The following is a 26,736-nucleotide window of genomic DNA, read 5'->3' on the forward strand; positions in this document are numbered from 1 at the left end:
ACCACTTTGCCTTTGTGTGAGGTCTTACGACAGCATTTTGAATGGGCAAATACTCTGGTATAGCATGGGTGAAAGAGAACATAAGAGATTTTAAAAACAAGCCCAACATTGTTCATTTAAGACAATCATAGCCAGAGCTGGCACGAGTTGGAGGAGATTGAAGTCCCAACAGTGAATATCAATGTTTTTTTTTGCAGTAAAGTATTTGGGAACAGCTCCATGTTTGATACTTCTATTAAGAATGAAAATTCCTCATTTGTGTTTTAACATATTCCACTTTTAAACTGAATAAAAGAAGGAGTTAATTCGGTTTAATTCCAGAATGTTAAGCTTCCGCCTGTGATGCTGTGGCTGAGTAGCTGAATACATACCTCATATTCAGGCTGTACCTTTCAGTTGTATTCAAGTCTTCAGTGGAGAGGAGCCCTGCATAAAATATGCTATAGATTGTGTCTTAGGTAGGCATTTAATAATAGCCGTGGATCAACTGGTGTCTTAATGTGTCTTTGCTGGCTTTTTTTTTTACCTAATAATTCTGTGAGTGCAATTTTGTAGGGTAGCTTGTATCTAAAAAAAGGCTCTCCCACCTTCTGCAAATCCTACATGACAATTTATTTTCAACTAAAAATAATACATAATTGCATATATATATGCAGTATGTATATATAGAGAAGCATGTGCATGCGTATATATATAAAAATAAAAATCATGCACACTGCTGTGATACCCTGGAAACCTCCATTTCTCTACAGGAAAAGCTCTCTAATGAAAATACCTCTTTTTTAGATATTAAAAGAAAAGTACACTGACCTTTTCCAGGGTAGAAAGACTAGGAAAGTTTTTGCCGGTCGCATGAAGAAATGGGAGCAAGCAGCATCAAAATTACAAATCCCCTGAGACATTTTGGCCTTCCATCAGAATTGAAGAGTTTCCCTTCTCAGGGAAAAATACTGATGTTTGCAGTGAAAGAAAGAAATTTTCAAGACTAGTTTTCCAGGTTATTGACATTTTCTCTAGCAAGCAGACACCTTTTGAAGAATTTTGTTTAATGGGAGGCCTAATTTTTTTCATGCCGTATGGAACATGCTACAGGGAGATGGTCCAGTTCTTTGCGTTAACACATCAGAGCTCAATACCAGCACAGCCTTGGTAAATCCTGGAAAAGTTACTTTTCCTTAGGGTAAATTAATGCAGCGTGTGCAGGTATGACTGTGACTGGAGCATGCAGAACTTATTTTAACATAGATTTGGTGAGGCTTTCTCTCTTAACAGATGAGCTAATGCCATCACCTAGCAATTATCAAGTAGTGTGATGTTATGTAATGAAAGTATAAATAGCACAAGGACTAAAACTAGTAAATCTAACAGACTAGTGAGCAGACAAGAGCAGGAATACTATTTGGAACATTTTGATTAACATCTGAACACTGTCATTTAAGCAGGTGTTTAGATTTGATGTTGCAGTAAAGCTGTAGGCCAGGAGAGCTGCGGTCCTTCATTTGGAGTGACATTCAAGCTGTGCCCCCTGGATAAATCATTTGACCTCTGCATACCTCTTTAGAGGAAGGTAGAAATTTGGAAAAAGGCAAAGGGTTTATGCTTAGAATTTCTTAAGCAAGCTCATTATCTTATGTTTGAATTAAGACTACCTGTGGACTTCGTTTCCCGGTGGCTGATGGACAAATAGCCTGTGACCTGCAGTTTGAACGACCTGATCATTTCCCCACTGGTACGAAGTCTTTCAGGGTTGTTTTTGTAGTTGTTTGGCAGCATTCACAGAGATAACATGTAAGAAATGCAAGAGTTCACATTTACCTGGAGAAGAGGGGCTGTGTGGAAGGAGAGACTCCCTTCGGCCCCATGGAGACATGGGAGGGATCCAAAGTTTTCATCTCCCTCATGGAGAAGGAATCCTTCCAGGATCTGGCATGTTTCTCCAAGCATGCCCATTACATTAGGGTGGCATTTTCAGTTCCTGAGGGAGGAAGGGAGGGAGGAAACTCACAGGATCAGGAAATATGACTTGCTTTTGAAAAGCACTGTCTTTGAGAGTTGCCAGTGGAAAAGGCGCCCTGTAGTTTAAGACAGAAGTAGATGATTGAAGCAGGGCTTGCAGGTGCATCTGTCTGCAAACCTTCAGGATGGTCTGAACCTCCAGTGCTGCTTTTCTGGCACCTACAGGCATATGGGAGGATCTTCTGCACTTGCAGAATGTAGATAGGCTTCAAAACTACATCCGAAGTAAGCTGCTAAATTACAGGAATATTAGAAATAAGCTCATGGACTACTGCAGTGGTAAACAGGAGCACAGATGGCAGTACATACCATTTTGCTGCATTACTTCATAAAATGGCCTTAGAGGTTTCCTTACAGGTATTCCTTAGCTGTGAAGGCTTCAAACAAATAAAGAAACAGAAAGAAAATTTATAGCTGCCAGGTTGCTGCCGGAGTGGTTTGTTAGTTTGTTTGGTTTTTATTTTCAGTTTTAATCATCTGCTACCGATAAATTCCACTGCCCTTGTGGTAACTTCTCACATTAACATTGATATATTATGGGTGTTTTAAAACAGACAATAAAAATATTGCACTTACTAATTAAAGCAATTCATGTATTCAGCCAGGCACTGCCAGAAAGAGTTGTGGTTTCCTAATTGTTAGGTGCCTTGAGCAATATACCTGTTATAAATTCTTAATTGAAATTTGTATTATGGCTGGTGTGATTTGAAATATTCATAGCTGTTTTGTTTTGTTTAATTGTTTTCACTCCAGCTCTTCATTGAGAAGTGTATCAACTGGATCTTCAAGGCCTTCCAAAGTGTGTTTGGTGTGTGGAGATGAGGCATCTGGATGTCATTATGGGGTGGTTACATGTGGCAGCTGTAAAGTTTTCTTCAAGAGAGCAGTAGAAGGTAAGAGAATAGAAAACAAAAAATGTCGACACAAAAGACAAAATCTGTTCTTCGTTTTTTGTAAGAAATATATGTACACACATATAACGTTTCCTATGTGGTTTTGGCTGTTGGTAAAATTCGGTGTTGTTAATATGAAAAAAAGATGTTGAGTGACCTTTACAGACTTTGTAAGCAACTTCAAGTGGCAAAAAGGTTTTTAATATCTGATAATAAGAGTTCATGACATGCAAAGGGCATAAATACCATATAGGTTTTTGGAAGTCTTTGCTGATGAATAAATGTTCATACAACCACAGATGAAGTAGGAGATAGCTACTTACTGATTTATCTTCACGAAAAAAAACCTAGAAGGAAAAAAAAATAGGCTCTTAATATGGTGTCCAGCTTGTGCACTGACAAGAGTGAGGCAGTGTGAGATGTGATTAATTTCTTCTGTGATCATTAAATCTACTTCTGATGGCAATAAGGATTTAGCTCTCTGTTAAATAGACCTGGAGGGCTTGTGCGTCATTGAAGTCAAGACTTCATGTAATATCTATCAATCTATTTATCTATCTATCATCAAAAGTGTCAATCGAATTGAAATTAACTTCCCAAAGTTATAAGGACATGGAAAAGGTTTCCCCTTGCTGAAAACATTTTCTCTTGCAGTTGTGCAGTAGCTGGCCTTGATGTCCTCATACCCCAACTTCTTCTTGAGAATTCAGTTGCTTTATGTGGGACGTGAACGAGAAAACCTTCCTTTTTTTGGTTGAGTGATTTCCTCCATGTGCTTCCACACCACATCATGGATGGCTCTTCAGACATCCATATCTGAGCTTCCGCCTGAATCAGGAGGAGATATTTTTTGGTTGGGGGGTGGTGGTGGTGAGGCTTTCCATATACCTGCACATACTGTGTGAAGTGACAGCACCTTTTGTAGTCTTCCTTCCTCCTTTCCTGCCTCCCAGGAAAGCTTCCTTTCCAGTCTTGAATCACTGTAATTTCAAGGTACTATTTGTCTACATTTGCATCTCTTTCTTTTGCAACATAATAGGATGGATGTTACCATCCAGCTGTACAGGAATTTATGAAAAATTACTAAGGAGTCCCTTTAGGAGTTAACAGAGTAGCAAGACTGTGTTTTCAAGCCTCAGAAGCCATTAGGAAAAGATTACACTCTGATCAGGCATAGAAATACATTTTAAAATGTAATTAAAACTGATCAGTAATTACTGAAAGTTTGCAAGTTAAGCAAAAAAAAAGCAAAAAATGAAAGAGAAAGCTGCCCTGTTATCCCTAAAAATGTGATGTGTTTTAAATTAGCTTAAAATACATTTTTTAGAGTCATTATAGGAACATACATGTACCTACCAGTGGTATGTGAGCACTGTCTAGACTTCTTGGTATGCACATGACTGAGCTCTTGATGTTACCAGTAGCATTGTTGTTAGGCAAACACTGAGATTTTGTCTTGGCTTGCACTTTCTTTTATATATCGTAGAGTACTAGCCCCAAAAGGACATAGTAAAACCTAATACACATATTGGCTTTCAAACATCCTGGCACTATCCTTATAAATCAGTTTGTGTAGGTAGTTTTGTAATAAGAGGTTTCTTGTAGTCATCATAAATTTTTCAGTTGGGAAAATGAACCAATAAAACACCCTCTTCTGAGGTTTCCTGTTTGAAATAATTGAAACAATTAAATATTTGTGGTTTGTGGACACACACATTTCTGTCATGATCCATTAAATATTCCTCAGTGGACGATGTCCCTGCTCTTTTCAAGAGCCTTTAAAGGTCAACTCCAACTCAGCCATTCTATCAGTCTATGAAGTGGGGAGACAAATTGGGTCAAAAAGCATGGAAACAGAGAAAAGAGGGATTTGGAGAGAGGGAACTCTGCACACCACCCGGCTCTTTGGGTCTTGGCTGGAATTGCTAACGTTGTCAGCACACCTTGAACAGCCTTTGAGTGCCGATTCCTTTGTGCTCCTCTGAAATACTACAAAACCAGAGGGATTATAACAGAAAATAACATCTGTATTGGAACTTAAAACCAAGAAACTGAGAAGAACAAAGAGACTAAAGTTTGCATTTCAAATTATAAATCTGGTAATTGTATTCCCAGTTAATCGTGTCTTGGAACTTGCAGGAAATATCTAATGCATTTATGAGAAGGAGAGCTGTAGACCAAAAAAAAATGGGTTTATTGGTGAAATTTCAAGAGTAATTTCAGATGGCATTAAATCCAAGGCTGTAAATTATCCAAGTACTAGTTTTATTATCAGGTAGGCATGGATGTTTTGCTGACTAAATTGATGAACAGGAGGCTGGCATGAAGAAACGTGATTTTGTCATTAACGTAAATTTGATCTGCCTTGCAGACACTAAAACTCCTTAGACTGTGAAAGTGTTGCTTAATGGCATCACAGCAAAAGTTAAGGTATATACATTTAGAATACATTTTTACAGAGGTTAATTTTATTGTATGGGTTTTTTCCTCAATTACAGATATGGCTAATCATAAAGTTTCATTTGAACTTGAATTTATGATCAAAATAGAGTCATATGCTGAAAATACACTGTACTGTGAGGGAACCTAAAGCACCTGGCCAGGCTTGTCTTCTCTTTTTCCACTGAAGCAGCTTTCTCTGAGGAGAGTAACAGGCTTGAAGTCAGAAATCACAGCTGTTCTTGCCTATGCTTTGCATTTTCAGTCTTCATTTGTTCAAGTTCCAGACAAGTATGAGGTAATCTCTCCTAAATCAAAATTTATATTGTTTCTTAAGTTGCTAATCTTTTATTCTTCCTTTGGCTTGGAACGAAGGAAAAAGGAAGGCATTTTTTCGTCTCCATATGGTGCTAAAGACTACGGCAAAAATGACCATTTTCTTCCAGTTATTTTGCATATTCGCTTGGAGATTTTTGGCTACTTAAAATGGGAGCATTAAAAAATTATATTGTATCGGTTATAGGGAAGCTTGTTCTTTTTTAAAAATACAAAGATGGGATAATTCAGTTAACATCAGATTCTGTTGTTGATCTCTGTTCCAGGAGGTTCACCTTAAAGCTAGTTCTTCAATTTTAAGTCAAAAAAATAGATTTCTCTTCACCTCTGAGATAGAAACACAGGCACAACAACAGAAGTTTCTAGGGTTGCAGGGCTTTATTTCCTCACCTGAACTTTTGCCAATTTAGAGTGGAGGGGTAATTTGGCTGAAGGAAAATTTTGAGTCTGATCTGATGCTTCCTGGATGTAGCAAACCTGCTGTGCCCCCTCAGTGAGCAGCGTAGGAACAAAGAAATCCTACCTGTTTTTTCAGAAACAGGTACTCTTCTATGCACTGTAAGTGAAAGAACTTCCCAAGGCTTTATAAGCCCTGGTAGAAGATAAACTAAAACCTCTGTGTGTGCCTCCCTTGGTGTTTTTTTTTTTGTTTTTTTTTTTTTTGTTTTTTTGTTTCAGTTGAAGTGGAAAAGTTATCAAGGTAAGAGAAATGATAACATACATAACTCTTGAATAATTTGCTTAATTAGCATGACTTTATAGAATGCTACTGTGAACAGGGGAGTTCACCTTATTGATCATTTAAAAAAGCATATTTTTTATGCTGTATGAAACTGGAATTGATACATAACAGCCGTTTTGCACACCATTTTGCAGTGTGTGCACCCATGAATTTTGTAGGTCTGTATTACTGTAATTAATTATACATACAGTTCTTCACTCTCCACTCTTCTGTTCATTCACTGTAATGGAGTCAGTGTTTTTCCATAACAGGCTGCAATTTTCCTTTTATCCACTTTCGTAAGGTCCGTGGCCTCTCTAAATTTGACATCACTCAGTATAGATGTCCATATGTTTTCATAGAAATTTTTATGTGGGATTTGAAGCTGACTCTGTTCCTGACCTGTTGCAGGAATCTGTTTTACAACCTATCAAACAGAAATATTAGGTGAAGAGCAAGCAGATGGGTGATCTGCTGAGGGCAAGTGAGCTGGTCAAATTCATGTAGCAGCTGCTACTCTTATTTGATATGCTATGGTTAATAGGTGTAAAATAAAATTTAAATAATTGTTATAGGTTTGAAGCTGCTGCCAGCCTTCCATGCTTTCATAGATATATGAAAAGGACTTTTCCTGGGTTTAGCTCTGGCAGGCAGTATTGCTCTGTGAAATGAAGCCTTCATTCCTTCCCCAGGCTGGTTTTAGTTACTAAGGGCTCGGAGTTAAGGAGACTGGTAGGAGGAAGGTGCTAAAAAAATTTGCAATGGGACCCCAAAAAGGAGAAAAAAACCAAAAACCAACCAGCAAGAGTGGAGACATAAGATAAAAAAAGGAAAGAATAAAGGATAGAAGATACATTGCAACTGAATATTTTAAAGCTGGGGAGAGGTGAAATGCGAGGAAAATCTTTCCTTGTGGCTCTTTGGAATACGTGGCCTGCATGGAAAACACTGCCCCATGTTCAATAAAAAATGCTGGATGCATTCAGGTGAATGTGAAGTAGAACACCAGGTGACCAAGCACAGTGCGGTAGCATTTCGGATAGGAGGGGGGAGATTTGGGAACCACCAAGGTGATGGAGTGCCTTGCTTTGAAAACAAGCACAGACTGAGTGGGTTTAGCAGCTGCAGTGCCACAAAGAACATAAGTTGGTTAATAGCTGTGAAAAAGATATGAAAAAATATTTTATATCAAGGAAGCTGAAAATCTGCATTCATTCCTTTCCAAAAGCATTAATAATTTCTTCCCTCCCCCAAGACTTCCAACATATGTGGTTTTTTTGAGGGCAACTTATTTACTGTGTGAGCTGGTATTGCTGTAGAGGGATAGATGAGTATGAGGATGAGAATTTAAATATGGGCAGCTGTCTAGCCTTGAAAAACATGCGCACAGGGCTGCATGCAACTATTCTTTTCCTGCACTCTGTCATTTGTCTTTTGTTCTTTGTTTTATGAATATTAATTTCTAGACTGCTTCATCCATAAAATAATATATTCAGTAGGTGATAGCCAGCCTGCACAAGCTCAAATACCCAGTAAATGGAACACGGATGCAGCGGTAAGATTGGTTTATCTCGGGCAGAAGCCTTCTGTTGCCACATATTCAAGCACCATACAGACTTTTACATGCTTACCTTCTACATCCTGTTAAGAGAGGGGAAATTCTGGCATTCATATGATGTGACAGGGAACTCAGTTGCAGTAATTTGTTGTTGTTGTTTTCTTTTTTAACATCTCACAGGGTAACATCCCAGCAGGTCAGAGTCTTCCTAGAGGTGGGATGGCCCTGTGAGTGCATGCTGATTTAAAGTAGCCACAAATATTTGGCTAACAAATGTTCCAATGCTGCAACCATTAGTTTAGTGTTTTCTTGAATATGTCAACTGCCTTTTCTTTAAAAAGGAATGGATCTCTTTTTCTATAGGAAAGGTAGACAGACAGGGTGCTTCCTGGGAAATTCATCTCCTAGGAAGTAGTTCCAAGTTGGCTGAGCCACTTGTGTAGTGTAGTTGCACAAAATGGATGTGTAAAATTCAGATGCACCAAGTATTTCAAGCCATCAGGGAAGTATTCACAGTGTCATGGTATAAGTGATGCTGGGAATGCTTATGTGGGGTGTTGAGTATACTTCTGGTCACCAGCATGTTAAAGACAGCTTGATTCAGAGTCAAGTAAACACATGAGGAGAGCTTTTGAAACGATCTGGGGAATAAAAATTTATCTTATGTCAGGTGACTGAATGCTTTTAGCTTTTTTTAGCCTGCCCAAAAAGAGTCTGAGTTGGGACATGATTGCTGTCTATAAATATTTCACAGTTGAGGAATAGACAACCGAGAGGGAGGAGAATTTATTTTGAACTAAGAACTGTACTGAAATAAGAGCAAATGGGTAAAAATCCCATTAGTTAGTTTGCTATTTTGAGAATGCTGTAAACCACCAAAAAGAGGGACTTTTATAGGGGCACTTTCCTGAAAAGAGTAAGAAGGATTTAAGTGCCTGCTTTGAAATTGCTCATAGGAGAAGTAGCTGACGTATAATATAATTTGGTTCTCTGTGATAGTAAAGGGTAAGCCAAAGAGGTCTCTTTTGGTTAATGCTGTATCCTGGTGAGGCTGGAGACTTCAACTGACTCTGAAAATGGAGGAAGTGTGAGTAATAGAGAGGGTGGACTAACTAATACATTTTTAGAATATTCCATTTGTAATGATGGTGAATGACTAGATCTTCACAGGAATACAGAACTTCAGTTTTTAAAAATTGATGTGAAGTGTTAAGATCTTGCATAAGGCAGAATTGCTTTGTATTTGTACTAGCAGATGAATGTCTGTCTCCTGCAATGAATTTTCTCGTTTTAAGTTCAGAAAAAAGCTCAGCAGAGTGAAGTCCTTTGGAAATACCTCCATCCTATCCAGCTAAGCCTCTGCAGGTACCCCACAGGCCCCATCAGGTCTTTGCTGATGGGGTTTTGTTTTGTAATGCCTGATATGATACAACTAAATGGATAACTAAAGCATGAACGGACATTTAAATTGGAATTTGCAGTTGGGCAGAAATATATGGACAAGATCTTTATCAAACAGCATAAAGCTTATCAAATATCATAAAACATTCTTAATCAGATGCTTTAGCTCCTTACAGCTATGGTAGTGCTTCTTAAGAGATATTCCTTTATAAAATGCTGTTATCTGCCTACCTCAGCAGCCTCTAGAAATAGTGTTGTAATTTTCACTTTTAGGAGCAAATAGCACTTCCTTTCTACAACCCTCAAGTTCCTGAAAATTTTTCAAGCCTGAAAAGGCTCTTCAAATCTCAGGATAAGTAGTTAAGAGCCAAAAGGGGATAATCCTGCAAGGTGCCTTCAGCACCTCAGTGTTAGAGAGAAGGAATTTTGCAGTGTTGTGGCTGAAAGAAATTCTTAACAGATAAAACTGGAAAATAAATACATAAGGCTAGAAACAAAGCATCTCTTTGTACCTCCTAATCCAATTTTAAATAAGGGGATGGGAAAACAGTCTTCAGACAAAAAAAAAAAGAATAAAAAAGAGAAAATGTGCATACAGATCAGTGTGTTGTAGACAGAGGGAACAAGGCATCTGCTAGCATCTCAGATATAAATAGAGTGGGAAAGGTAATGGCAAATCTCCCATTGCCTTAAATGAAGCCAGAATTTCATCCTTTTTTTGGAACACAGTTTTAGGTTGTTGACGTTTGGGAGTGTCTCTGTTAGGTTTGAAGTCTAGACTTCGACAGAGGCAGTTTTGTCAGGTTTTTTAGAAACAATAATGGCCCATGGTCAGCACTGAAACCCACAGAGCCTTATTGTTTAAGGAGAGAAATTTCTGTTTCTGTTAGATAAAAATGTATTACATATTTTTAACCTACAAAATTATTTGGTGCCATTTCTCACTGTTGGGTTGCCGAATCCAGGGCCCTAATAAAGGGAACATGAGTTAGTCAGTCCGTTCCCACCTCTTTCAAGGGTGGCTTATATTTGGCTTCTGCATGTACCTCGTCCATGCTAAGAGCAAGCAGGAACAAGCAGTTTGGAGTTAGTGTGTCTTCTCCCACCTCTTTCTGCTCCTCTGTGTGGCTTCTTACATTAGGTGCAATGGTGGATTTCAGGAGGTTTGAGCTGCTTGGTTTTCTTTAAGTTTGCTATTTTTGAAATATGTTGGGGAGGAATAAAAAAAAAATACCAAGTTTCCAAGATCATAACTAAGTATGAAAGTAATGAACGTTAGTGGCCTGTGTCGTCTTTGTTCATCTGCACTGCCTGTAATGATTCCTAATTCAGCCTTAATTACACAATCCCATACAGCTTTTTCCATTACACCTCTGCCTTGTTCATTGAACAGATTGGATAGTGTTCAATTAATGAGCTGCTATTCAATATCTTATATTCTTCTCATTGCTCCATGTATGGTCCTGTGCCTTCACTGCTGATTACTATTCATCCCTTGCTCAGAATACATAATTACTCATTTATTACAAAGCTTTTTTTGTGGTGCTTTCACTAATATCTAAGTGCTTCACAAGCATTGTTTAATTTATGAGATGAGTGGTTATTACCCCTGGTTTACAGTTGAGGAGATAAAGCACAGATTAAGCTCAGACATACCCACTGATTTGGGGTTCATGATTTATGATATTTAGGACTTCAGGGGCAGAAGTATTTGGCATCTTATAGCACTTAGTATGTCCAAAGTGCAGTTCCCATTGATTTTACTTACAGCTATGGTCACTTAAACCACTGCAAATCAGACGCTGGATCACAAGTTGGATATTCAGGAAATGGAGAGGATAATTAGTGTTTTTTCTTGCTTAATATTATAAAGTAAGTCCATGGCATAGGAGATGCCAGTTTTCCAGGGCACCTGTCTCATGCACTGACTTTCCTCGCTCCCTTCCTCGCTCTTCTTTAAATCTCTGTAATCCTTTGTTCACTTCGTTCTCAGTAGCATGGGAACGTGGACTCCAAGCACAAGAGTCCTTTTGACTTTGGTCCTTATTCATCCTAAATCAGCATCCACGTTGTCCCCAAGATAAGCTAGAGGTCTGGCAAGGCAGGACCCAGGGTGTAGAACTAAGACATGATGTAGTGAGAGACATGGAGAGTTAGATCAGAATTCAGGTTTTGAGGTGTTGGGAATTCTAAGATTGCTTATCTGTTCAGCCTCAGCAGCCAGAGCAAGGTTCCTAGGATGTGGTCATGTGCAGGAAACATGGAATGATGGTGGTGCTTCCTAGGAAAGCTGCTTGGAGCTCAATAGGTGCCTAAACCATTTGACTGAAATGAATTTGGGAAGGCTGTAATGCAGCTTTTCTAGTACATGCTGATACTTCCATTAGTGGGAGCTCCTCAGGGCAACCTGTTTGACCATCCTCTCCATTAAAAAAAAAAAAAGTATTCTTGCTCTTCTTAAGGACCAAAGTGACACTTGCATCCTTCTAGTCTTCCTAAAAGGTTTTTTTTTCTGATTTATTAAATCATAACTTTAAAAAAGGTCCATCTACAGATTTTCTTCAATGGTAATGCCAGCTGACCAGTAATAAGGGCAAAAAACTGCAATGGAATTACTGCTTTAGGCAGTAGGTTTTTCTGTTTAATGAAACTACTCAGTGCCTCCCACCTGGAAAAGAATGTCTGCAGAAATTCAAAAGGGCTAAATAAATGCCTCAGAAAATAAATGTGGAAAGGTTATGCTTTAGAAATTTATTCTAGAGATTCAGAACGTGGGCTGACAAGTCACAGGGTGAGAAAAATGCCAAAATGGGAATAGTTTCTGCAATAAGAAAGACAGATACATTATTTTAAAACACAATGTGATGTCCGTATTACAGAAAAAGAGTGTAATGCTGGTTTTGAAGAAAATTGTGCTTCTTTGAAACTTTTGGTACTGTTCTTGCAGGGTGCCAACAAAAGGCATTGCCATTTGCATGTTGCTGACTATTCTGATAAATATTTTGAATATTTTTTTTATTCTTGTAATTTAAAATTTCACACCTTTTTCCAGAAAAGGTGTCATTACTTTCAGCATTAAGGCATTCACATCAGATTTTTACATCTTGTTTCATTTGCCTTTAATTCTTCTTGATTCTTGCAGAAAACCATACCCAGAATAGTGACATTTTCCCTACTCATTTCCCATTCATGGTGTATTTGCATTCATTTTAGGCTACCAGGCAGAAGAACTAGAGCATATTTCCCTCATTTGTACCCTGCCTGTTTATTTTACTTCCTCTGGAAATCAGCTTATGGTGCTCTCCAGGACCAAGGACTGGACCTGACGTTTGGAACTCACTGTTGCAAAACCTGCTCCCTCAGGTAGCAACTAACTGATGTGATCCTGTGTGTCAGAAGGGGACACATGGCAAACAGTTCTCACACCATCACAGCAGCCAGGCTGATTCCAGAGCAGGGTGAGGTATTAAAAAAGGCAACGTTGCTTTCCCAGGGAGAGACTGAATGATGCCGTGTGTGGGAGCAGGGCTGGAAAACCGAGCCGGAAGGTTTTCTTACAGGAGCAATCCAAACTGCGGTTTGGAGGTTTACAAACCTTTTGCATGCTCTGCACAAGTTCTCTGATAAGCCTCTTCTTGATTAGGCTGGAACAGCTTTTTTAATTTAAAGCTAATGCCTGTGGGGAAGAAGTGCAGTAGTTCTGTACTTTCAAAACTTGGGCATTTATGCAAGTTTCTTATAAGCATTTTAGGAATCTAACTATATCATTCAATTTCTGAAAGGACATTTTTTGTCTTGGGTATTTAGCTGTAGATGAGTATTATTATATGTATTTCACAGACTCGTGCTCTAATTTTTTTTCTAAGAATAATTATATATTTGGAGCTAAGCATTCAATTATTTATTCATCCATTTTACCACGTGGACTTAGCAAATGGACTTGTGTTAGCCTATACACCATATCATGCATGCAAATTCCACTCTTAACAATACTGCTTGAAATTATGTAAGTGATAGGTACTAATTTTCTCTGATACAACAGAATGATAATGATGGACTATTGGGAAAAAGTAATAATAAGTACTTCTTAGGTTGTGTGCACTGGCATACTAAACTATTCATAAAACTAAAAAAAGAATGAAAAGACACTAACCTACTTAAAAAATTATGCCATTTACTTGCAGTCTTTTTAGTGATAACAGGAAGAGAATATTCCTACAGTGATAGCACCATATTCCTGAAACTATCAGGTTGTGCACTCACTTCTGTTGGGGGGGAGGGTGTTGTTAATGGCTTCATATGCAAGGTGCATGCAGCCAGGCAGTGGAATTCTAGTTGTTCAAGTGGTTTATAGAGCCCTGAGAACTACGAGTGGTATTTCATATTTTGTACTTCTGCACTGTCATCATGCAGGTAACTATGCTGAATGTAGGGCAGCAGGCAGTCTGTCAAGTACACTATATTTTAATACAGCAACATTGCATACAGCTTTATAAAATAAGCTATGGTGCTGGAAAATAGTGCAAGCACTTGGACACAGTGGTTTACACTGAGCTGCATCTTTTCTTGCTTCCCTTCTATTTCATGAAGGAATCCACTTCCATGTAAGAAGTTTAGAAAGAATACCTAGCAATTATTCCATGTTAATTATTCATTTCAAAGTAGGAAGAGGAAATATGGCAAGGATGAGATCTTTCACTGACTGTTTAATAATAAAAGATCCTTCGTGGAAAGTTTATGAAAAATGAAGGACATAAAAGCACAAGCAAAACATATGTATTAGTACATGCTAAAAGAGCTCTGTGATGAGACAAAAGAGGGTTGAGCAGCAGAGAGGTTTTGAACAGCATTTGGGTGAATTTGCTTACTTGAGCATCCCTTTTTCCATTGAGTTAGAAAATGTTCCCAAAATAGAAAACTGAAGGACAGTATCATCTTTCTGAAATTCATTTCAGCCCTTCCTATTGCCATTCTCACACTCGCTGTATTTTCTATTACCATTCCACAAAGAACATGAGAAAGTCCTCATTACTGTCACCATTCTTTGTGTCCTTGAAGCCTTCAATAGCAAGCTCATGATGCAAGAACACCTGTTTCCCACAAGGAATAAGGTGGGAAATGCTGTGTGCGCTTCTACAGCCCAAAGTGCTCACTTAGATTCCGCAGGGAAAGGTGGATCTGAGGTATTGCCAGATAATGCAAGTGGGGCTAATCCAAAATCCATATGCAGGTGCACTATGGGGATTATGCAGTCCTTAATCCTAAAATCAGTATGCCTGTGAATTTCTTGGAGGCTTCACTTTGAATGAAGGTTGTCAATTGAAAAAGTGAGGGAAATCCTTAGAATTAAATTATTTCTACTCCTTTGTGGGAAAAATGTAAGATTTCAGCTGAAATCAGAAATGAAGGTTTAGGAAAAGAGGGGAGAAGGGCCTCTGGCATCCAGCAAGGGGCACAGAGCAGGCCACAGCAGAAACATTTCTCCTGTTCCAGACATGGAGGTCACACCTTACAGGGGGACGTGCCAAGACTAATAAAGGGAGATTAAATTTAAAGTGAGAGGAAGATACTTGTTCAGAAAAAAACCCTGGTGCTTAGGCCCATCATGTCTTTGTCACAGACTGAGCTGGCACGTGCATGTTTAGCTTGTGTCCTTCTGCTGTGCTTTTACCATTTGCTCTCTGTGCTTCCTCAGCTCTCTGGGTCTCACAGGAGAAAGGTTTACAAACAGCAAACTTGGGAATGTGAGGAATATGTGTGACAGACCAGGCCCTAGGGACATGGGGGTCATGTGGCTGAGCCTGTGAAGGAGTAGAATAGCAAACCTGTCTACAGGGGAGGGCAGTTAGGAAGGATTTTGGGGCAGGGATCTAAACAGGGCTACCTGCTGCAGTGCAGCAGCTGTCCTGGAGCATGTTTTAGTGGGCTGCTGAAGTCAATCTGTTGCTTTTCTTTCCTCTTCCTTTCCTCCTGGACTTCCCCTTAGTTAATATGTACAGTGCAGGTATTATGTTTATGCACTGTTTGATCAAATTTATTGTAAGTATTCATTTTTATTAATCAGCCTGTCAGGATTTGGGGTTTTTTGGGGAGATTTTTCCATGTATGTAAACATACTGTATCTTTTGTTTCCTGGGAACTCTTGACCTCAGCAGAAGCGTGGCTTCTCAGTGCTCGATTAGCTGGGTTAATTCCATTTTGCACAACTATACCTAATGGCCATTTAAAACTGCCAGAAGCCCGCCGTGGGTTCCTCCTCGTGCCTGACCCTGTTGGGGAGCAGCACATTAATCAGCACTCTCTGTCACGGTTTATTGCTTAATGATGAGGGTTAACTGACCACTTCCTAGGAATAATGAAAAACAGAGGTCAGCAATCACTGACTGAGCGGAGAGAGGAGCTCTTCCCACTTGTACTTCTACTCTTTCGTCCTCAGGCAGCGACAAATGTGTCTGCTCCACCACTTCAGCATGAACACTTATCTTTAAAATTCATCTTAATTATACATCAATCCCTGTCACGTGCTTACCCAATTGAAACAATCAAAACCACTGAGCCAGTTACCTACTTAAAGTCAGTGTAATCATATTTGTGGGAAAACATTGTTCGCTCTGGCGGAGCCTGTGTCAGGAGGGTGTTCTTGCAGCCCCAATGCAACATGTGGATGCGGCACTGGAACTCCCCAAGCCAGACATTTTGATGATGGCTCAGTAACTGGTGTCTCTTCCAAGCACTGTAGTTTAATTTTTGTGTGCAGATACAGAAACTGCCAGAAGTTTCAAGAAAGATACAGAAACTCCCTTGCTTGCAGGTGCTGATGGATACTGGGTCACAAATTCACACTCAGGGATACTCTGAATTTTCTTTCTCAAGTCTGTAGTTTTACTGCTGGTTGTGGTTTGTACAGTCCTCATGTACATGGGATGTCATGCCACCTTCTGTGGTGGGTGGCCTTGCTGGCCAGTGGCACCCACAGCAAGGTGGGCAGAAGTTACCCAGTGCCTGTACAGGCTGAGCAGGGAACGTGTCCTGGGAGAGACAGCCCTCGTTTGTCTTCGCCGCTTTGGCTATGGGGTGTGCTTCCCTCTGCCTCCCAGCCTGGACTGCATGGCTGTAGGGTGTGGGATAAGCTCCTCTGCTCAGTGGTTTGGATCTTAAAGCCCCATTTTCTCTTCCTACAAAGTTTTAGAAAAGCAGAGAATGTAAATTACAAGCCAGGGGTTGTCATATCGTTTTCTAAGGTTATGTTTTTGCCAAAGGGGGAGAGGTGAAATAGGATGTGTGTGGGACATCCATCCCTTGGTGCAGCACCCCTCTGCTACAGCAGCACACGACAGAGCCCTGTGAGGCTGCATAGGTGTCTCTTAGAAGTAACCTGGGGGCCAAACCTCTTTCTTAGGGACATTTTTGCATCTGTAAGTTTTTACAGCTGCCACTAGCTATTTTCCCTGTGCTTATAGAGAGAAGCCGAGGGTGACATCAGGCCTTTTTGGGCTCACCCCCGAGATAGACTCAGCAAGTTAAGTCCCAGGAGCCATGAAAGCTTGTAAGTAGAACTGGGAGCATGGGCACCTGCTCCAGTTGTCTCACACGGAGGCCTGCACCCCAGCCAGCAGGGTGTCTGCCTCCTTGGAAAGCAGTCTCTTTTAAAAATGCTGAAGACTCAGAAAAATCAAGTTATGGGAGTGACAGGTCAGACTCAGTGAATTAATAGACATTTATTTTTTGCCTTACTCTCTACTTCCTTTTGCCTTTGCAACCTGTGCCTCGTTCCTCTTTCCTCCAAGCTGTTCCCTTGCTGCATCTTGAGAGTGTGATGGGGATTTTCTGCACGTAGTCCCTGTGCCAAAGCATTGCCTGGCACATGGAAGAGATGGCTGGAGCACAAGCTCAGCTCAGACCCTCTGCCCTGGTCCATGCTCTTTGCAGAAGAGAGCTTGAGAGGTTGGCAGCCAACCTCCACCAAAACCTTTGCAAATCATATCACGTACAAACTGCAACTTTTCAGTATTTTATACTGTGATCCGTTATAATTTTAAGTGATAATGTATGAGATGGCAAAAGGCACATCTGTGGTATCAGAGCAGTGATGCTTCAAAGGGTCTGTCTCAAAGTGTGAAGGCTCTTGAGCTTCTCAAGTATGTCTGTGAAAAATGTAACACTGGAGAAAACCAACATGTTCCTCCCTACCCTTATTCACAAACTTACTTTGCACTAAGCTCTGTGCTTCTAGCTGATACATTCTTACTCTCACAAAATAAAATTCAGCCTCAGGCTGACATACAGCATGGAAAATTTCAGCCCTAACTGCTAATGTGTGGTAAAGTTATAAGCAATAGAAAATGAGGTCTTAAAATGAGAAGTGTCAGGCAACCTTAACTATATGTAGACCTACCATATTCACTGATGATAATTCGGTTTTTGACAGATTTCAACCAATTTGCAGATTCATTTTGACATACACTATACAGAGAAAGGAAGGAAGAGTCCCTGGAGTAGGACTCTCAGGCTTATAGGTATGACTTTGTAAGTAGTCAAAGTAATGATCAACCACAGTCATTTTACCTTCTGCCAAACCTTTAAAATTGTGCTGCAGAAAGTCCATAAAAAAAAAATCGTAAGTTAAAATCAAGGCATCAATGCACTGAAGCTGAGGCCTTTTGACTTCGTGCCTGTTCTTACCTCATTCCGTAAGCCTAAATGTAGGTAGCAGAAAAATGTTGAATTTATAAAAATATTGCAGAAGCTGTAGCATAAAGCTTGCACTGCTTGCATAAACAAAAGCCCAGGCTAGCATGCTATTCAGGTATGCATAGCCAGCACAGTTTTAGTAACAAATGCTGACTTTCCAGTAAACACTGCAGACTTCTATGTTGTCTCTTATTTACAGACTAAGAATCTGTCCAGGGTATTTCTCCTGAGTAGAACTCTGAATTTTGCTTATTTGGAGCATCAAGAAGTGATTTTAAGCCCAAGGGTTACCTTTAGGATTACATTTTTGGATGGCCTCACCTACTGGTATAGGGGCTTGGGAATCCTCTGTGCCCAGACATGGATGTTGGCCTGGAATGTTGCTTGGGGATTATATAGCAAGCTGCATCCCAGCAGGCATGTTTGTAGGCTGCCTGCAGCTGGGCTTTGCTGGTTTTTGGCTAGTTTTTTGGTGCTTGGTTTTTTTGAGGAGTGTTTTTCCAGATCACAAGCAAAACCTGTGTGAATGGTAATCACCCGTTCCCTGGATCAGGCTCTGGCAGCTTCTACATGACTTTTAAAGTATCTTTCAGCAGAGCCCTGCTGCCAGCTCAACAGTTATATAAAATGCTGCCTTCCTAACAATCACTTCACTGCAATGTCAGTGTGTGAGGAGCTAGGTTAATCCAGTTACTTTCCTGCTGGGATATAATTTGTCATTTTGCAGAACCGTTCCACCTGGCTTACACAGTCAGGGGTAAAAATGTTTGCTTACTTGGGTCCCTTTACCTGACAGGGTAACTTGGTGCTATATATGTTTGTGGCAGACTTGTGTACTTGGGTAAAACTGTTTTTATTGAACAGTCCAGTTGTTTTATGGAAGATAAACTTTAGATGTGAATAACCCTTTTCATTATCAGCAGTAAAATGTGAAATTTCAAGCTACGCAATCTCCATCTTTTATGGTAGCTCGTTTAGTCATAATTAATTCCTGGGAGGATTTTGCTGGTATGTAGCCTAAATTTTTTTACCTTCCTTAATCTTACTCTCTTCATCAGGTCAGAAATATTTGTGTACTCTTTATTCTTAAAACTAGGCACATGCTTAGGTGCCCAGGGCGAAAGGGCTGAAGGCACGTGACTGGAGACTTGAACTAGGCTGTTATCATTTCCCGTCTCTAATTATCACTGAAGTTACAGGAGGGTAAAGGGCTACTTAAAATTTTCTTGGTAAATCAGTCCCTCTGGCTTCTAATCATTTCCGTTCCACTTCTCTGGACTTCCTCCAGTTTGTTTATATCTTCCAGTAATGAAGTGCCTGAACTGCATACAGTGTTCCAGGTGTGGCTGCAAAAGAAATGCATAAAGAGAGCACTGCCGTGCCAGCCTGCCCCACTGTGTAATGCTTCTACAGAAAGAGCCAGGGGTCTCACTGATGGTTCTACTCTGACATACTGCTTCTTGCATCCAGATTATCCTCATATTCCTAGGTCTCTTTCAGCGGTGATGCTTTCCAAATTTTGCTTCATTGCTGTGCCTTGTTAACTCTTTATTTTGAATTTCTCCCTTGGTACATGCAGCAGCATTTTTTCCAACTGTGATTTTACTGCTTGTTCCCTGTCTTTGCTTCCAATTTCACTACACCCTTTGTATTATTTTTCTGTCCATACTTGTGCTGGCAACTCCTCCTCCTTTCTTCCTACTTCAATGACGTCCCTCTGATACTTCACAGGCTATCTTCACAGTGTGATAAACTCTGAATTTGGCAGTCACTTATCCTCAGTAGGAATTTGCTGTAGAAATACTTAATGACAGAATTGGTATAGGGTCTTTTCATCACGTAAATCTTGCCAGATAATAACAATGAACTGGATTCTAGATTTCCTGGTCACTGTATAAACAGCCTTTTCAGGTGAGGAACAGGGGGAAAGGAAGGTTAGTAGATAAGAAATGTAGTGGATAAAATGAACTGGGCATTGTGCATCAGTGAATAAATAAAATACATTTTCTGTATGAGTGCATCTCCCAGTTGTGTTTCCAGATTTGTATACGTCACCCTTTAAAGGACGTATTCCTGACCTGCTGGGTGCCTCAGCATCTTCAGGGACCACTACCTTGGAACTGTGAGGGGTAAGGATGCTCCTGGAGGCAGGAGGAGTGTGCCGTGCCGAGGAGGGAGCTGCCAACCAGCACTGTATTTTTCTGCAAAGGAACTGGGGATTTCTTACACTGATGGCTTGACTTCACCTTTTACTTGGTGTAGACATCTGCACTTGGGTAAATGGAGTTTCCCTGGTTGCGTCAGCACTAGTGTAGAGAGGTCTTCTTTCTGCACCAGCTTCTCCAGGCTTGGAGGGGCTGTAATGGCAGAGCAAGCCAGGCTCTGGCTATCTTTTTGTAGGTCTCTACTCCATTTCAAAAATGAGTTCACTTCCACGCTTTGTCTTGTCTACTTTGACTTTGGTCTTCTGGTTAACTAAAAGTCCGTCTGTCTCTTTGGAAATCCCTCAAAAACCAGCAACCACCAATCTTTCTGCATAACTTTTTAATTATTTCTGCATGTGAGTTTTGGCTGTGCTCCAGCGTTGAAATCATTATGCTGTTTGAGAGTGTAAATAAGTGGGACTGGATTAATAAATTGTATGAAACATGGTGCCACACTTCATTATAATCCACTTATCAAAGTGGAGAAACCTTTTAGTACATAAAGTGCATCTGCTTTTAATTTTCATTTTGATCTTTTCTTTGTGTGTTTTCAGACACAAGTCCACGTTTTCAGGGAGGCTTTTAATGCTGGTGCCTGGCAGTTTCAAAGTTACTTCTGAGGATGGCAAAGCATAGCCTAGCAAATTTGGGATGTATAAGGAAAAGCACAGGACTGGATTATTCTCTCATAATTATAAACCGGGGTGCAATACATCACAAGGAAACCTGGCATAAGCAGAGGGCAGATTTGGGTTTTTTTATGTTAGTGACCTTTTTAAAATGTCCATTTTCTTAATGCAGATTTTGTCATTTTTACTTTAAAAGCATGTTTCAGACAAGAGGATTTTGCCTTTAGTCACTATCATTTTTCCACAATAAAACAATTGCTTTTGATGCCAGTAGTGAAACCCACCTTTTCCAGAATACAAAAATACATTGTGAGCCCCGAGGAGCTGCAGTTAAGCTCACACCATGGCTTTGCACAAAGGGACCACCACCCTCATCATCCCTTTCCTTCCCTGACCTCTCCTGCAAGCCTCAGCTCCAACAGCTGCTTCTGAGGAAATTGGGCTCTGGCCCTGGCTGGCTTCTGTCACTTTATTGAGAAAATTGCTGTATTTTATGGAGATTAATCCAAAGTATTTTCGTGCTGTTGATACACTTCTTGTAAGCAATGACATTTCATTTCACATGAGTTTGTATCAAATAGCTACTTGCAGGAAACTAAAATGAATTCAATCTGCTTAGTACTACCGGAATTCTAATTATGAAAAATGAACTCTAAAAAAAAAAAAAATCTGTGTTCAAACCTGTCCTTTGTGAAGTTAAATGGGAATAGACTGAGGACTTTATGATTTTGTTCTTACAAATGAGTTGAATGCAAGGGGTGAGGAGGCATACCATGGAGGAGCAGCAACCTTAATCCAGGGGGGAATTCTGGACATAAATTATATATTAGTTGCTCTTTAGTTTTCACCAAGCAAGACAAATTCTGACATAACAATTACAGCAATTAGGCAGAATGCTCTTTCAAAGTAATTGTATTTATGCCTGAGTTATGATGTATTTATATCCCTAGATAATTATTTTTCTGTTGTCCTATTCCTCTTCTTTCAGTTTTGTTCTCAGTGGCCACCATCATTGGGGCTGAAATTTGACACATTCAGTTTTACCTGAATATCCACACCCTTGTTGCAAAAGGAAAGTCTGATCCCTTCAAGATGTCACTCTGGCTTATGAATTACATGTCTGAGAAGTTTTGTGTGCTTTAAAAGATGACTGACTTGTTTGCTTTTCACTCCCAGTGGCAACTTTATATGTGTTGAAAATGTCAGATGCAGAGCAAGTCATCCATGGCTTTAGTTTTTCAAGGCCTAGGATGATTCCAGTGTGAAAGGTCACCCCTTCATATATTTCTGTGGCAAAGCAAATTGCAATTCCTATGGAAAAGGTGTAGAAATGAAGGCACGGATCCAGTACCCAGAGTGTCGGCTGTTGCAGAAAGGCAAGCTCTTTTATCTCTTTTTTTTTAATCTCTTAGAGGTGATTCTGGTGCTGGTGCCATGGCTGAGGTGTCAGATCCAACATGCCTGGGTTAGGGGGCCACAGGGATTTTACTTGTGAGATGAGCTCCAGTAAAGTTTGGGGTAATTAGGTACAGCTTGGGTTCATCAGTGTTTTTGCTGCTGTGTGATGCTTTGCTCAGCCTCTTGAGGTCGAATGAGTAAGCAAAGGGTGAAGTGTTTGTTTTCAGGTCCCATTTAGGGGTTTTGTGAGCAAGGACTGGAGGGGACTAGAAATTCTGCACCCACTTTGGGGAGTGGTACTTGGAAAGACCTCCTCATCCAATTAAAGATGGAAATAGTGATTGTAATTGATGTAATATCCGTTCTGCTACTTAATTTACACTTTTTGTTTTAGGTTGTTACAGTATTTTAACAGTAAACATACTGTGAAATTTCATTGTAATTGTCAGATCTTCTTTCTACAACCTCCCCTAATCATCTTTCTTCTTTCTTCAGATTTATCTGGGTAACAGAGAGCTGAGGTTCCTGATAAAAATAAACAGAGAAAAAGAAGAAAATAAATAGGGAGACGAATACATAGTTCAAAGGGTAAAACAGACTCCTTCTCAAAAAGTCAGCAAACAGAAGCAGAGAATTTTTAAGTTCACTTTGGTGAGCATCTGATATTATTGTGGTCAACATTTCTGTGTTTGGGATCTCAAGAGATTGTTCTAAAAGGCTGTGTTGTGATGGTATTGCTTGCAGCCTTTAAAAGAAAATTATTACTGACCAGGGTTCTAGAGGAAAATATTTGTCAACGTATGTGCTGGCAGTATTTTAAATTGTTGCTATTATACATAAAAATATTCATTATTATAAATTTAGCATATTTCCAGACTGAGCTGTAGTAAACTGTACATGAAAAATGCAAGGGAAAAATATGCTTTGAAGATAATGTGTCATTCACACAGAATAAAATTTGTTATCTGCTGAGCATGCTAAATGCAAGAACACAGCAGACATGAACATCAAAATGTTTGCAAAAACCAAAGGGCAGCTAGTTTTAAAAACAAAAAAATTAACAGAACATTTTCACTGAGATCAAGAGTTGGGGAAAGTTTTACTTTGGGAAACATAGCCTATTTTTCTAGTAATATTTTTTATAAGTAGCATGCATCTCATTGAAGGGAGCCAGCCTGGAATTGCAGATTTTAAAATGGAGGTGCAAAACACAGAATTAATGCTGTGCATCTTGATTTTTCTGTTTGTCCTAGGAGAAGAGAAGTTATCTCTTGGTTATTACTGCAAAGGCAACTGGATATATTAATATATTGGAAGGATGGTGGGGCTGACACAGAAGGAGGATTAAATAAAGTGTAACAGGCTTCATGTACACTTGCAAATACAAATGTTTTTATAAAGGTGAATATTTTGAGTACAGTGTTCACTGAAGGATCATGGCTCAGGGAGCCACAGAGTCATTCAGAAATCCTTACATTGCCAACTAGTAATATTCCAGGAAGCTCCCCCCACACCTCACTCTCAAACATTCCCTTAAATGAACTTGATACTTCACACAAATCTTATTTTACACTGAGTGCCTCCTGAAATCCAGTTGTAACAGTGAGCTATTTGTAGAGCAGGATACTACATCGTGTATCATCGTGTAGCAGATTGGCTGACCACTTTATATCAGCAAAAAATGGAAGGACATTTCAGTTGCAATTTAAGATTTGTGCATGACACTTACTTTAAAAAGTCTCTGCAGACCTTTTAGACCATTTCTCATACGTTGAGATTTTCCATTAAAGTGCCTGGAAATTTGTAGTATGTCAAGAATGCCTTATCAGATTTGTAGCATGGGAAAGCAGAAGTAGCCATCATGCATGCAACATGATCTCTTGTAAATCTATCTCTGTAGATAACATCATCTAGAGACTTCAAAAATATTCAGTTAAAATTTAAACCAAACTTAAAATTTGGAAACTCACTGCAAGAGAAAATGCTGTAAAGTATTAGATGTGTGATTTTGTCAAAACATTCTCGAAAGCTCTAGTTCTCACTCTCTGTATCACTGTATCCATTATAATCTAAAATCAAAAGCAATTGAGCTGAAAGCTAGTTACAAAACAGAAACAAAATTATTTCACTCAATAACAGGATTATTTTGGTATTTGTAGATATTTTTCCTTGGTTTTCATCCTGAACAGCTTTTCAGTGCTGTGTGATTTCACTGAATCGGAAATGCTTTGCAAATATCAGGTTTTTTCCTACTCCTCTTCTGTGCTGTCTAACATCATTCAGCATATCTTTGACCACATGAAAAAGGAATTATCTTGTAGTCCATCATGTGGCCATGTTCAGACTTCCAGCAAGCTGAACAGAAAGCTCACTTAGCTCCTCTGGATTTCAGAAGGGCGCAGCTGTTCTCCGTGACCAACTGCTGATGGGCTGGTTGGGATGAGCTCTGCTGTTTATGGAGATGACAGTGGGAGCCCCGGGGATGGTCTCAGCACCAGTTTGAAGCATATCTTGTGTTGGTGGCTCAGCCTGTCTGAATAACAGGATGGCTGGAGCACCACACACAGGCTTGGAGGGGCTTTCGAAATTCTGCAGTGTGTTTTAAGTATTGCGTAAGAAAATGTGCTTGTGAACCTTAAATATGAACCTTACAAGTGCTTATGTGCTCGTCTCACTGTCATTAGCAGGTTTTATCCCTGCTGGATGGTTTCTCCTGCAGAAAATAGTAGCCTCTTTTGGGCTACATCCCGTACTCCCTTGCCAAATTTCCTCTCTCTCCTTGATCCCTCTCACTGGTGCCCTTTCAGTCTGCTTAAAATAGTGAGTGAGAATCATTTTTATAACTTCTCATCTCCTTTGCCAGGGTCACCAGACCATTCCAATTGTTTTTGTTAGCCTGGTCTCAGCCCAGCATGAAAGCAAGTTTCCAGAGAACATGAAGGAGCAGGAGACAAGTCTCCATGTTGAGATTGGCTGAGCACTGGAGTCTGTGTTCTTAGGTGTGTGTAGGGAGTGCATAAATCTCAACTTGAAAAGTTTTGCATATAAAGCATCTGGGGACACAGCCCTCCTTGCTCCACTTCCAGAAAAAAAGGGGAATCTGCTTTATATCTGTGGTCACCATTGGAGGAAGCTCTGGTAGCTCATCTGTGAGCACCAGCGGATGTGCCCTTGCTTTTAAAAAAGCCCTTGCTGGGTTTTGTAGACCCTGCAGGAAATGGTGCTGTTGACACTTAGTTTTTATCCCCTGCCATCAGTAACTTTGATATACTTTGCTTTGGTATGTGAAATCAGATGTAGCCATACTTTTAATTGCAGTGTAAATGCACCCTGTGGAATCACATTTATTGGCTGAGCAGAGGAAATAATTCATTTAGAACGTAAATGAGAAGAAATGAAGACTGAGGTAAATCAGAAGACTGAAGCAAGAGTTACAGAACAGGAAAAGGGTAAAAGTCTTGAGGATGAAAGTAGGTAAAAAAATGGTTGGAAAACAGATTTTATTGAAGGAAAGAAAAAGGAGGGGGGAGTAGAAAGAAAGTAAAATGGCAGATAAAAAATATTCCAGTAATATAAAAGGGTAGAGAAAGTGAAAGATATCTTGGGATCTAGAAGTAGCAGAAGGTAATTTAGAATGAGAAGCAGGCAGGAAATATCCCAGATGTGATGAATATTTTGCCAAAGTCAAAACAAATTTTAATTAAGCCTCTAATTTATTATAAAGGCGGGAAAGCTCTAAATTCTGTTTCAGGGAAGGATTTAGATTATACCTATGCTGTAAGCACACTGTAATAATGTTAATAATAGACCAATATTGTCATCTTGTCAGATACTGCCTTGGTCTGCAGCCGAAAAGCATGTTGTCTGGGCATGATAGGAGCTGTGGAGTCATAAGAGAGATAAACCCTGAATTTTGGGAAACCCTAAGGTTCAATATCTAAAATGCAAACCCTGAGCATTCGCCATATAAAATGAAGGGGCAGTATTCATATCTGTGTCCTGTACCATGGCTGTGGCATTTATAAGCTTATTCTGCGCTACACATAAATCTCAGCATGAGGAATCAAGTTTATTAGTTTACCGTGGTCAGATTGGACTGGTTTAAACAGCGCTGAGGAAGTTAATTATCCAGTGTCTCAGGTGGGTCTAGCAATGAGTAACTAGTCCTGGAGAGAGGGACTGGAGCTGTGGTGGGGGGATAGGTCCTGCCGGAGCATGCGGATGGATGGCTGGCTGGGAGGGACTGCCCTAATCTCTTTCCCAGGTTGTTCGAACCAGTTCAAGAGCAGTAAAACAAGGTTATGTAATTGACATGTGATGTAGCCTAAAATAGTGACTGCAAACATAGGCTGCTGTTGCTGGGCAGTTGTCAACTGCTTAAAAAAAAAACAAAAAACAAACAACAACCCAAAACAAAAAAAAAGCTCCCTTAACTGTGTAACAAATGGAC

The 26,736-nt window shown here is 39.8% G+C and overlaps 1 protein-coding gene across 3 annotated transcripts in view; it reads left to right on the plus strand.

Annotated features, from left to right (window-relative positions):
* Positions 1–26,736, plus strand: part of NR3C2 (nuclear receptor subfamily 3 group C member 2) — a 191,029-nt gene that overhangs the window by 107,846 nt on the left and 56,447 nt on the right. For all 3 annotated transcript variants that reach the window (XM_039550700.1, XM_039550701.1, XM_010412002.4), the window contains one exon: positions 2,770–2,909. In XM_039550700.1, coding sequence (XP_039406634.1) covers positions 2,770–2,909 — 140 coding nt within the window. The remainder of the gene's footprint in view (positions 1–2,769; positions 2,910–26,736) is intronic.

The sequence above is a fragment of the Corvus cornix genome, chromosome 4 (assembly GCF_000738735.6).
Source record: "Corvus cornix cornix isolate S_Up_H32 chromosome 4, ASM73873v5, whole genome shotgun sequence".
NCBI classification, from domain to species: Eukaryota; Metazoa; Chordata; class Aves; order Passeriformes; family Corvidae; genus Corvus; species Corvus cornix.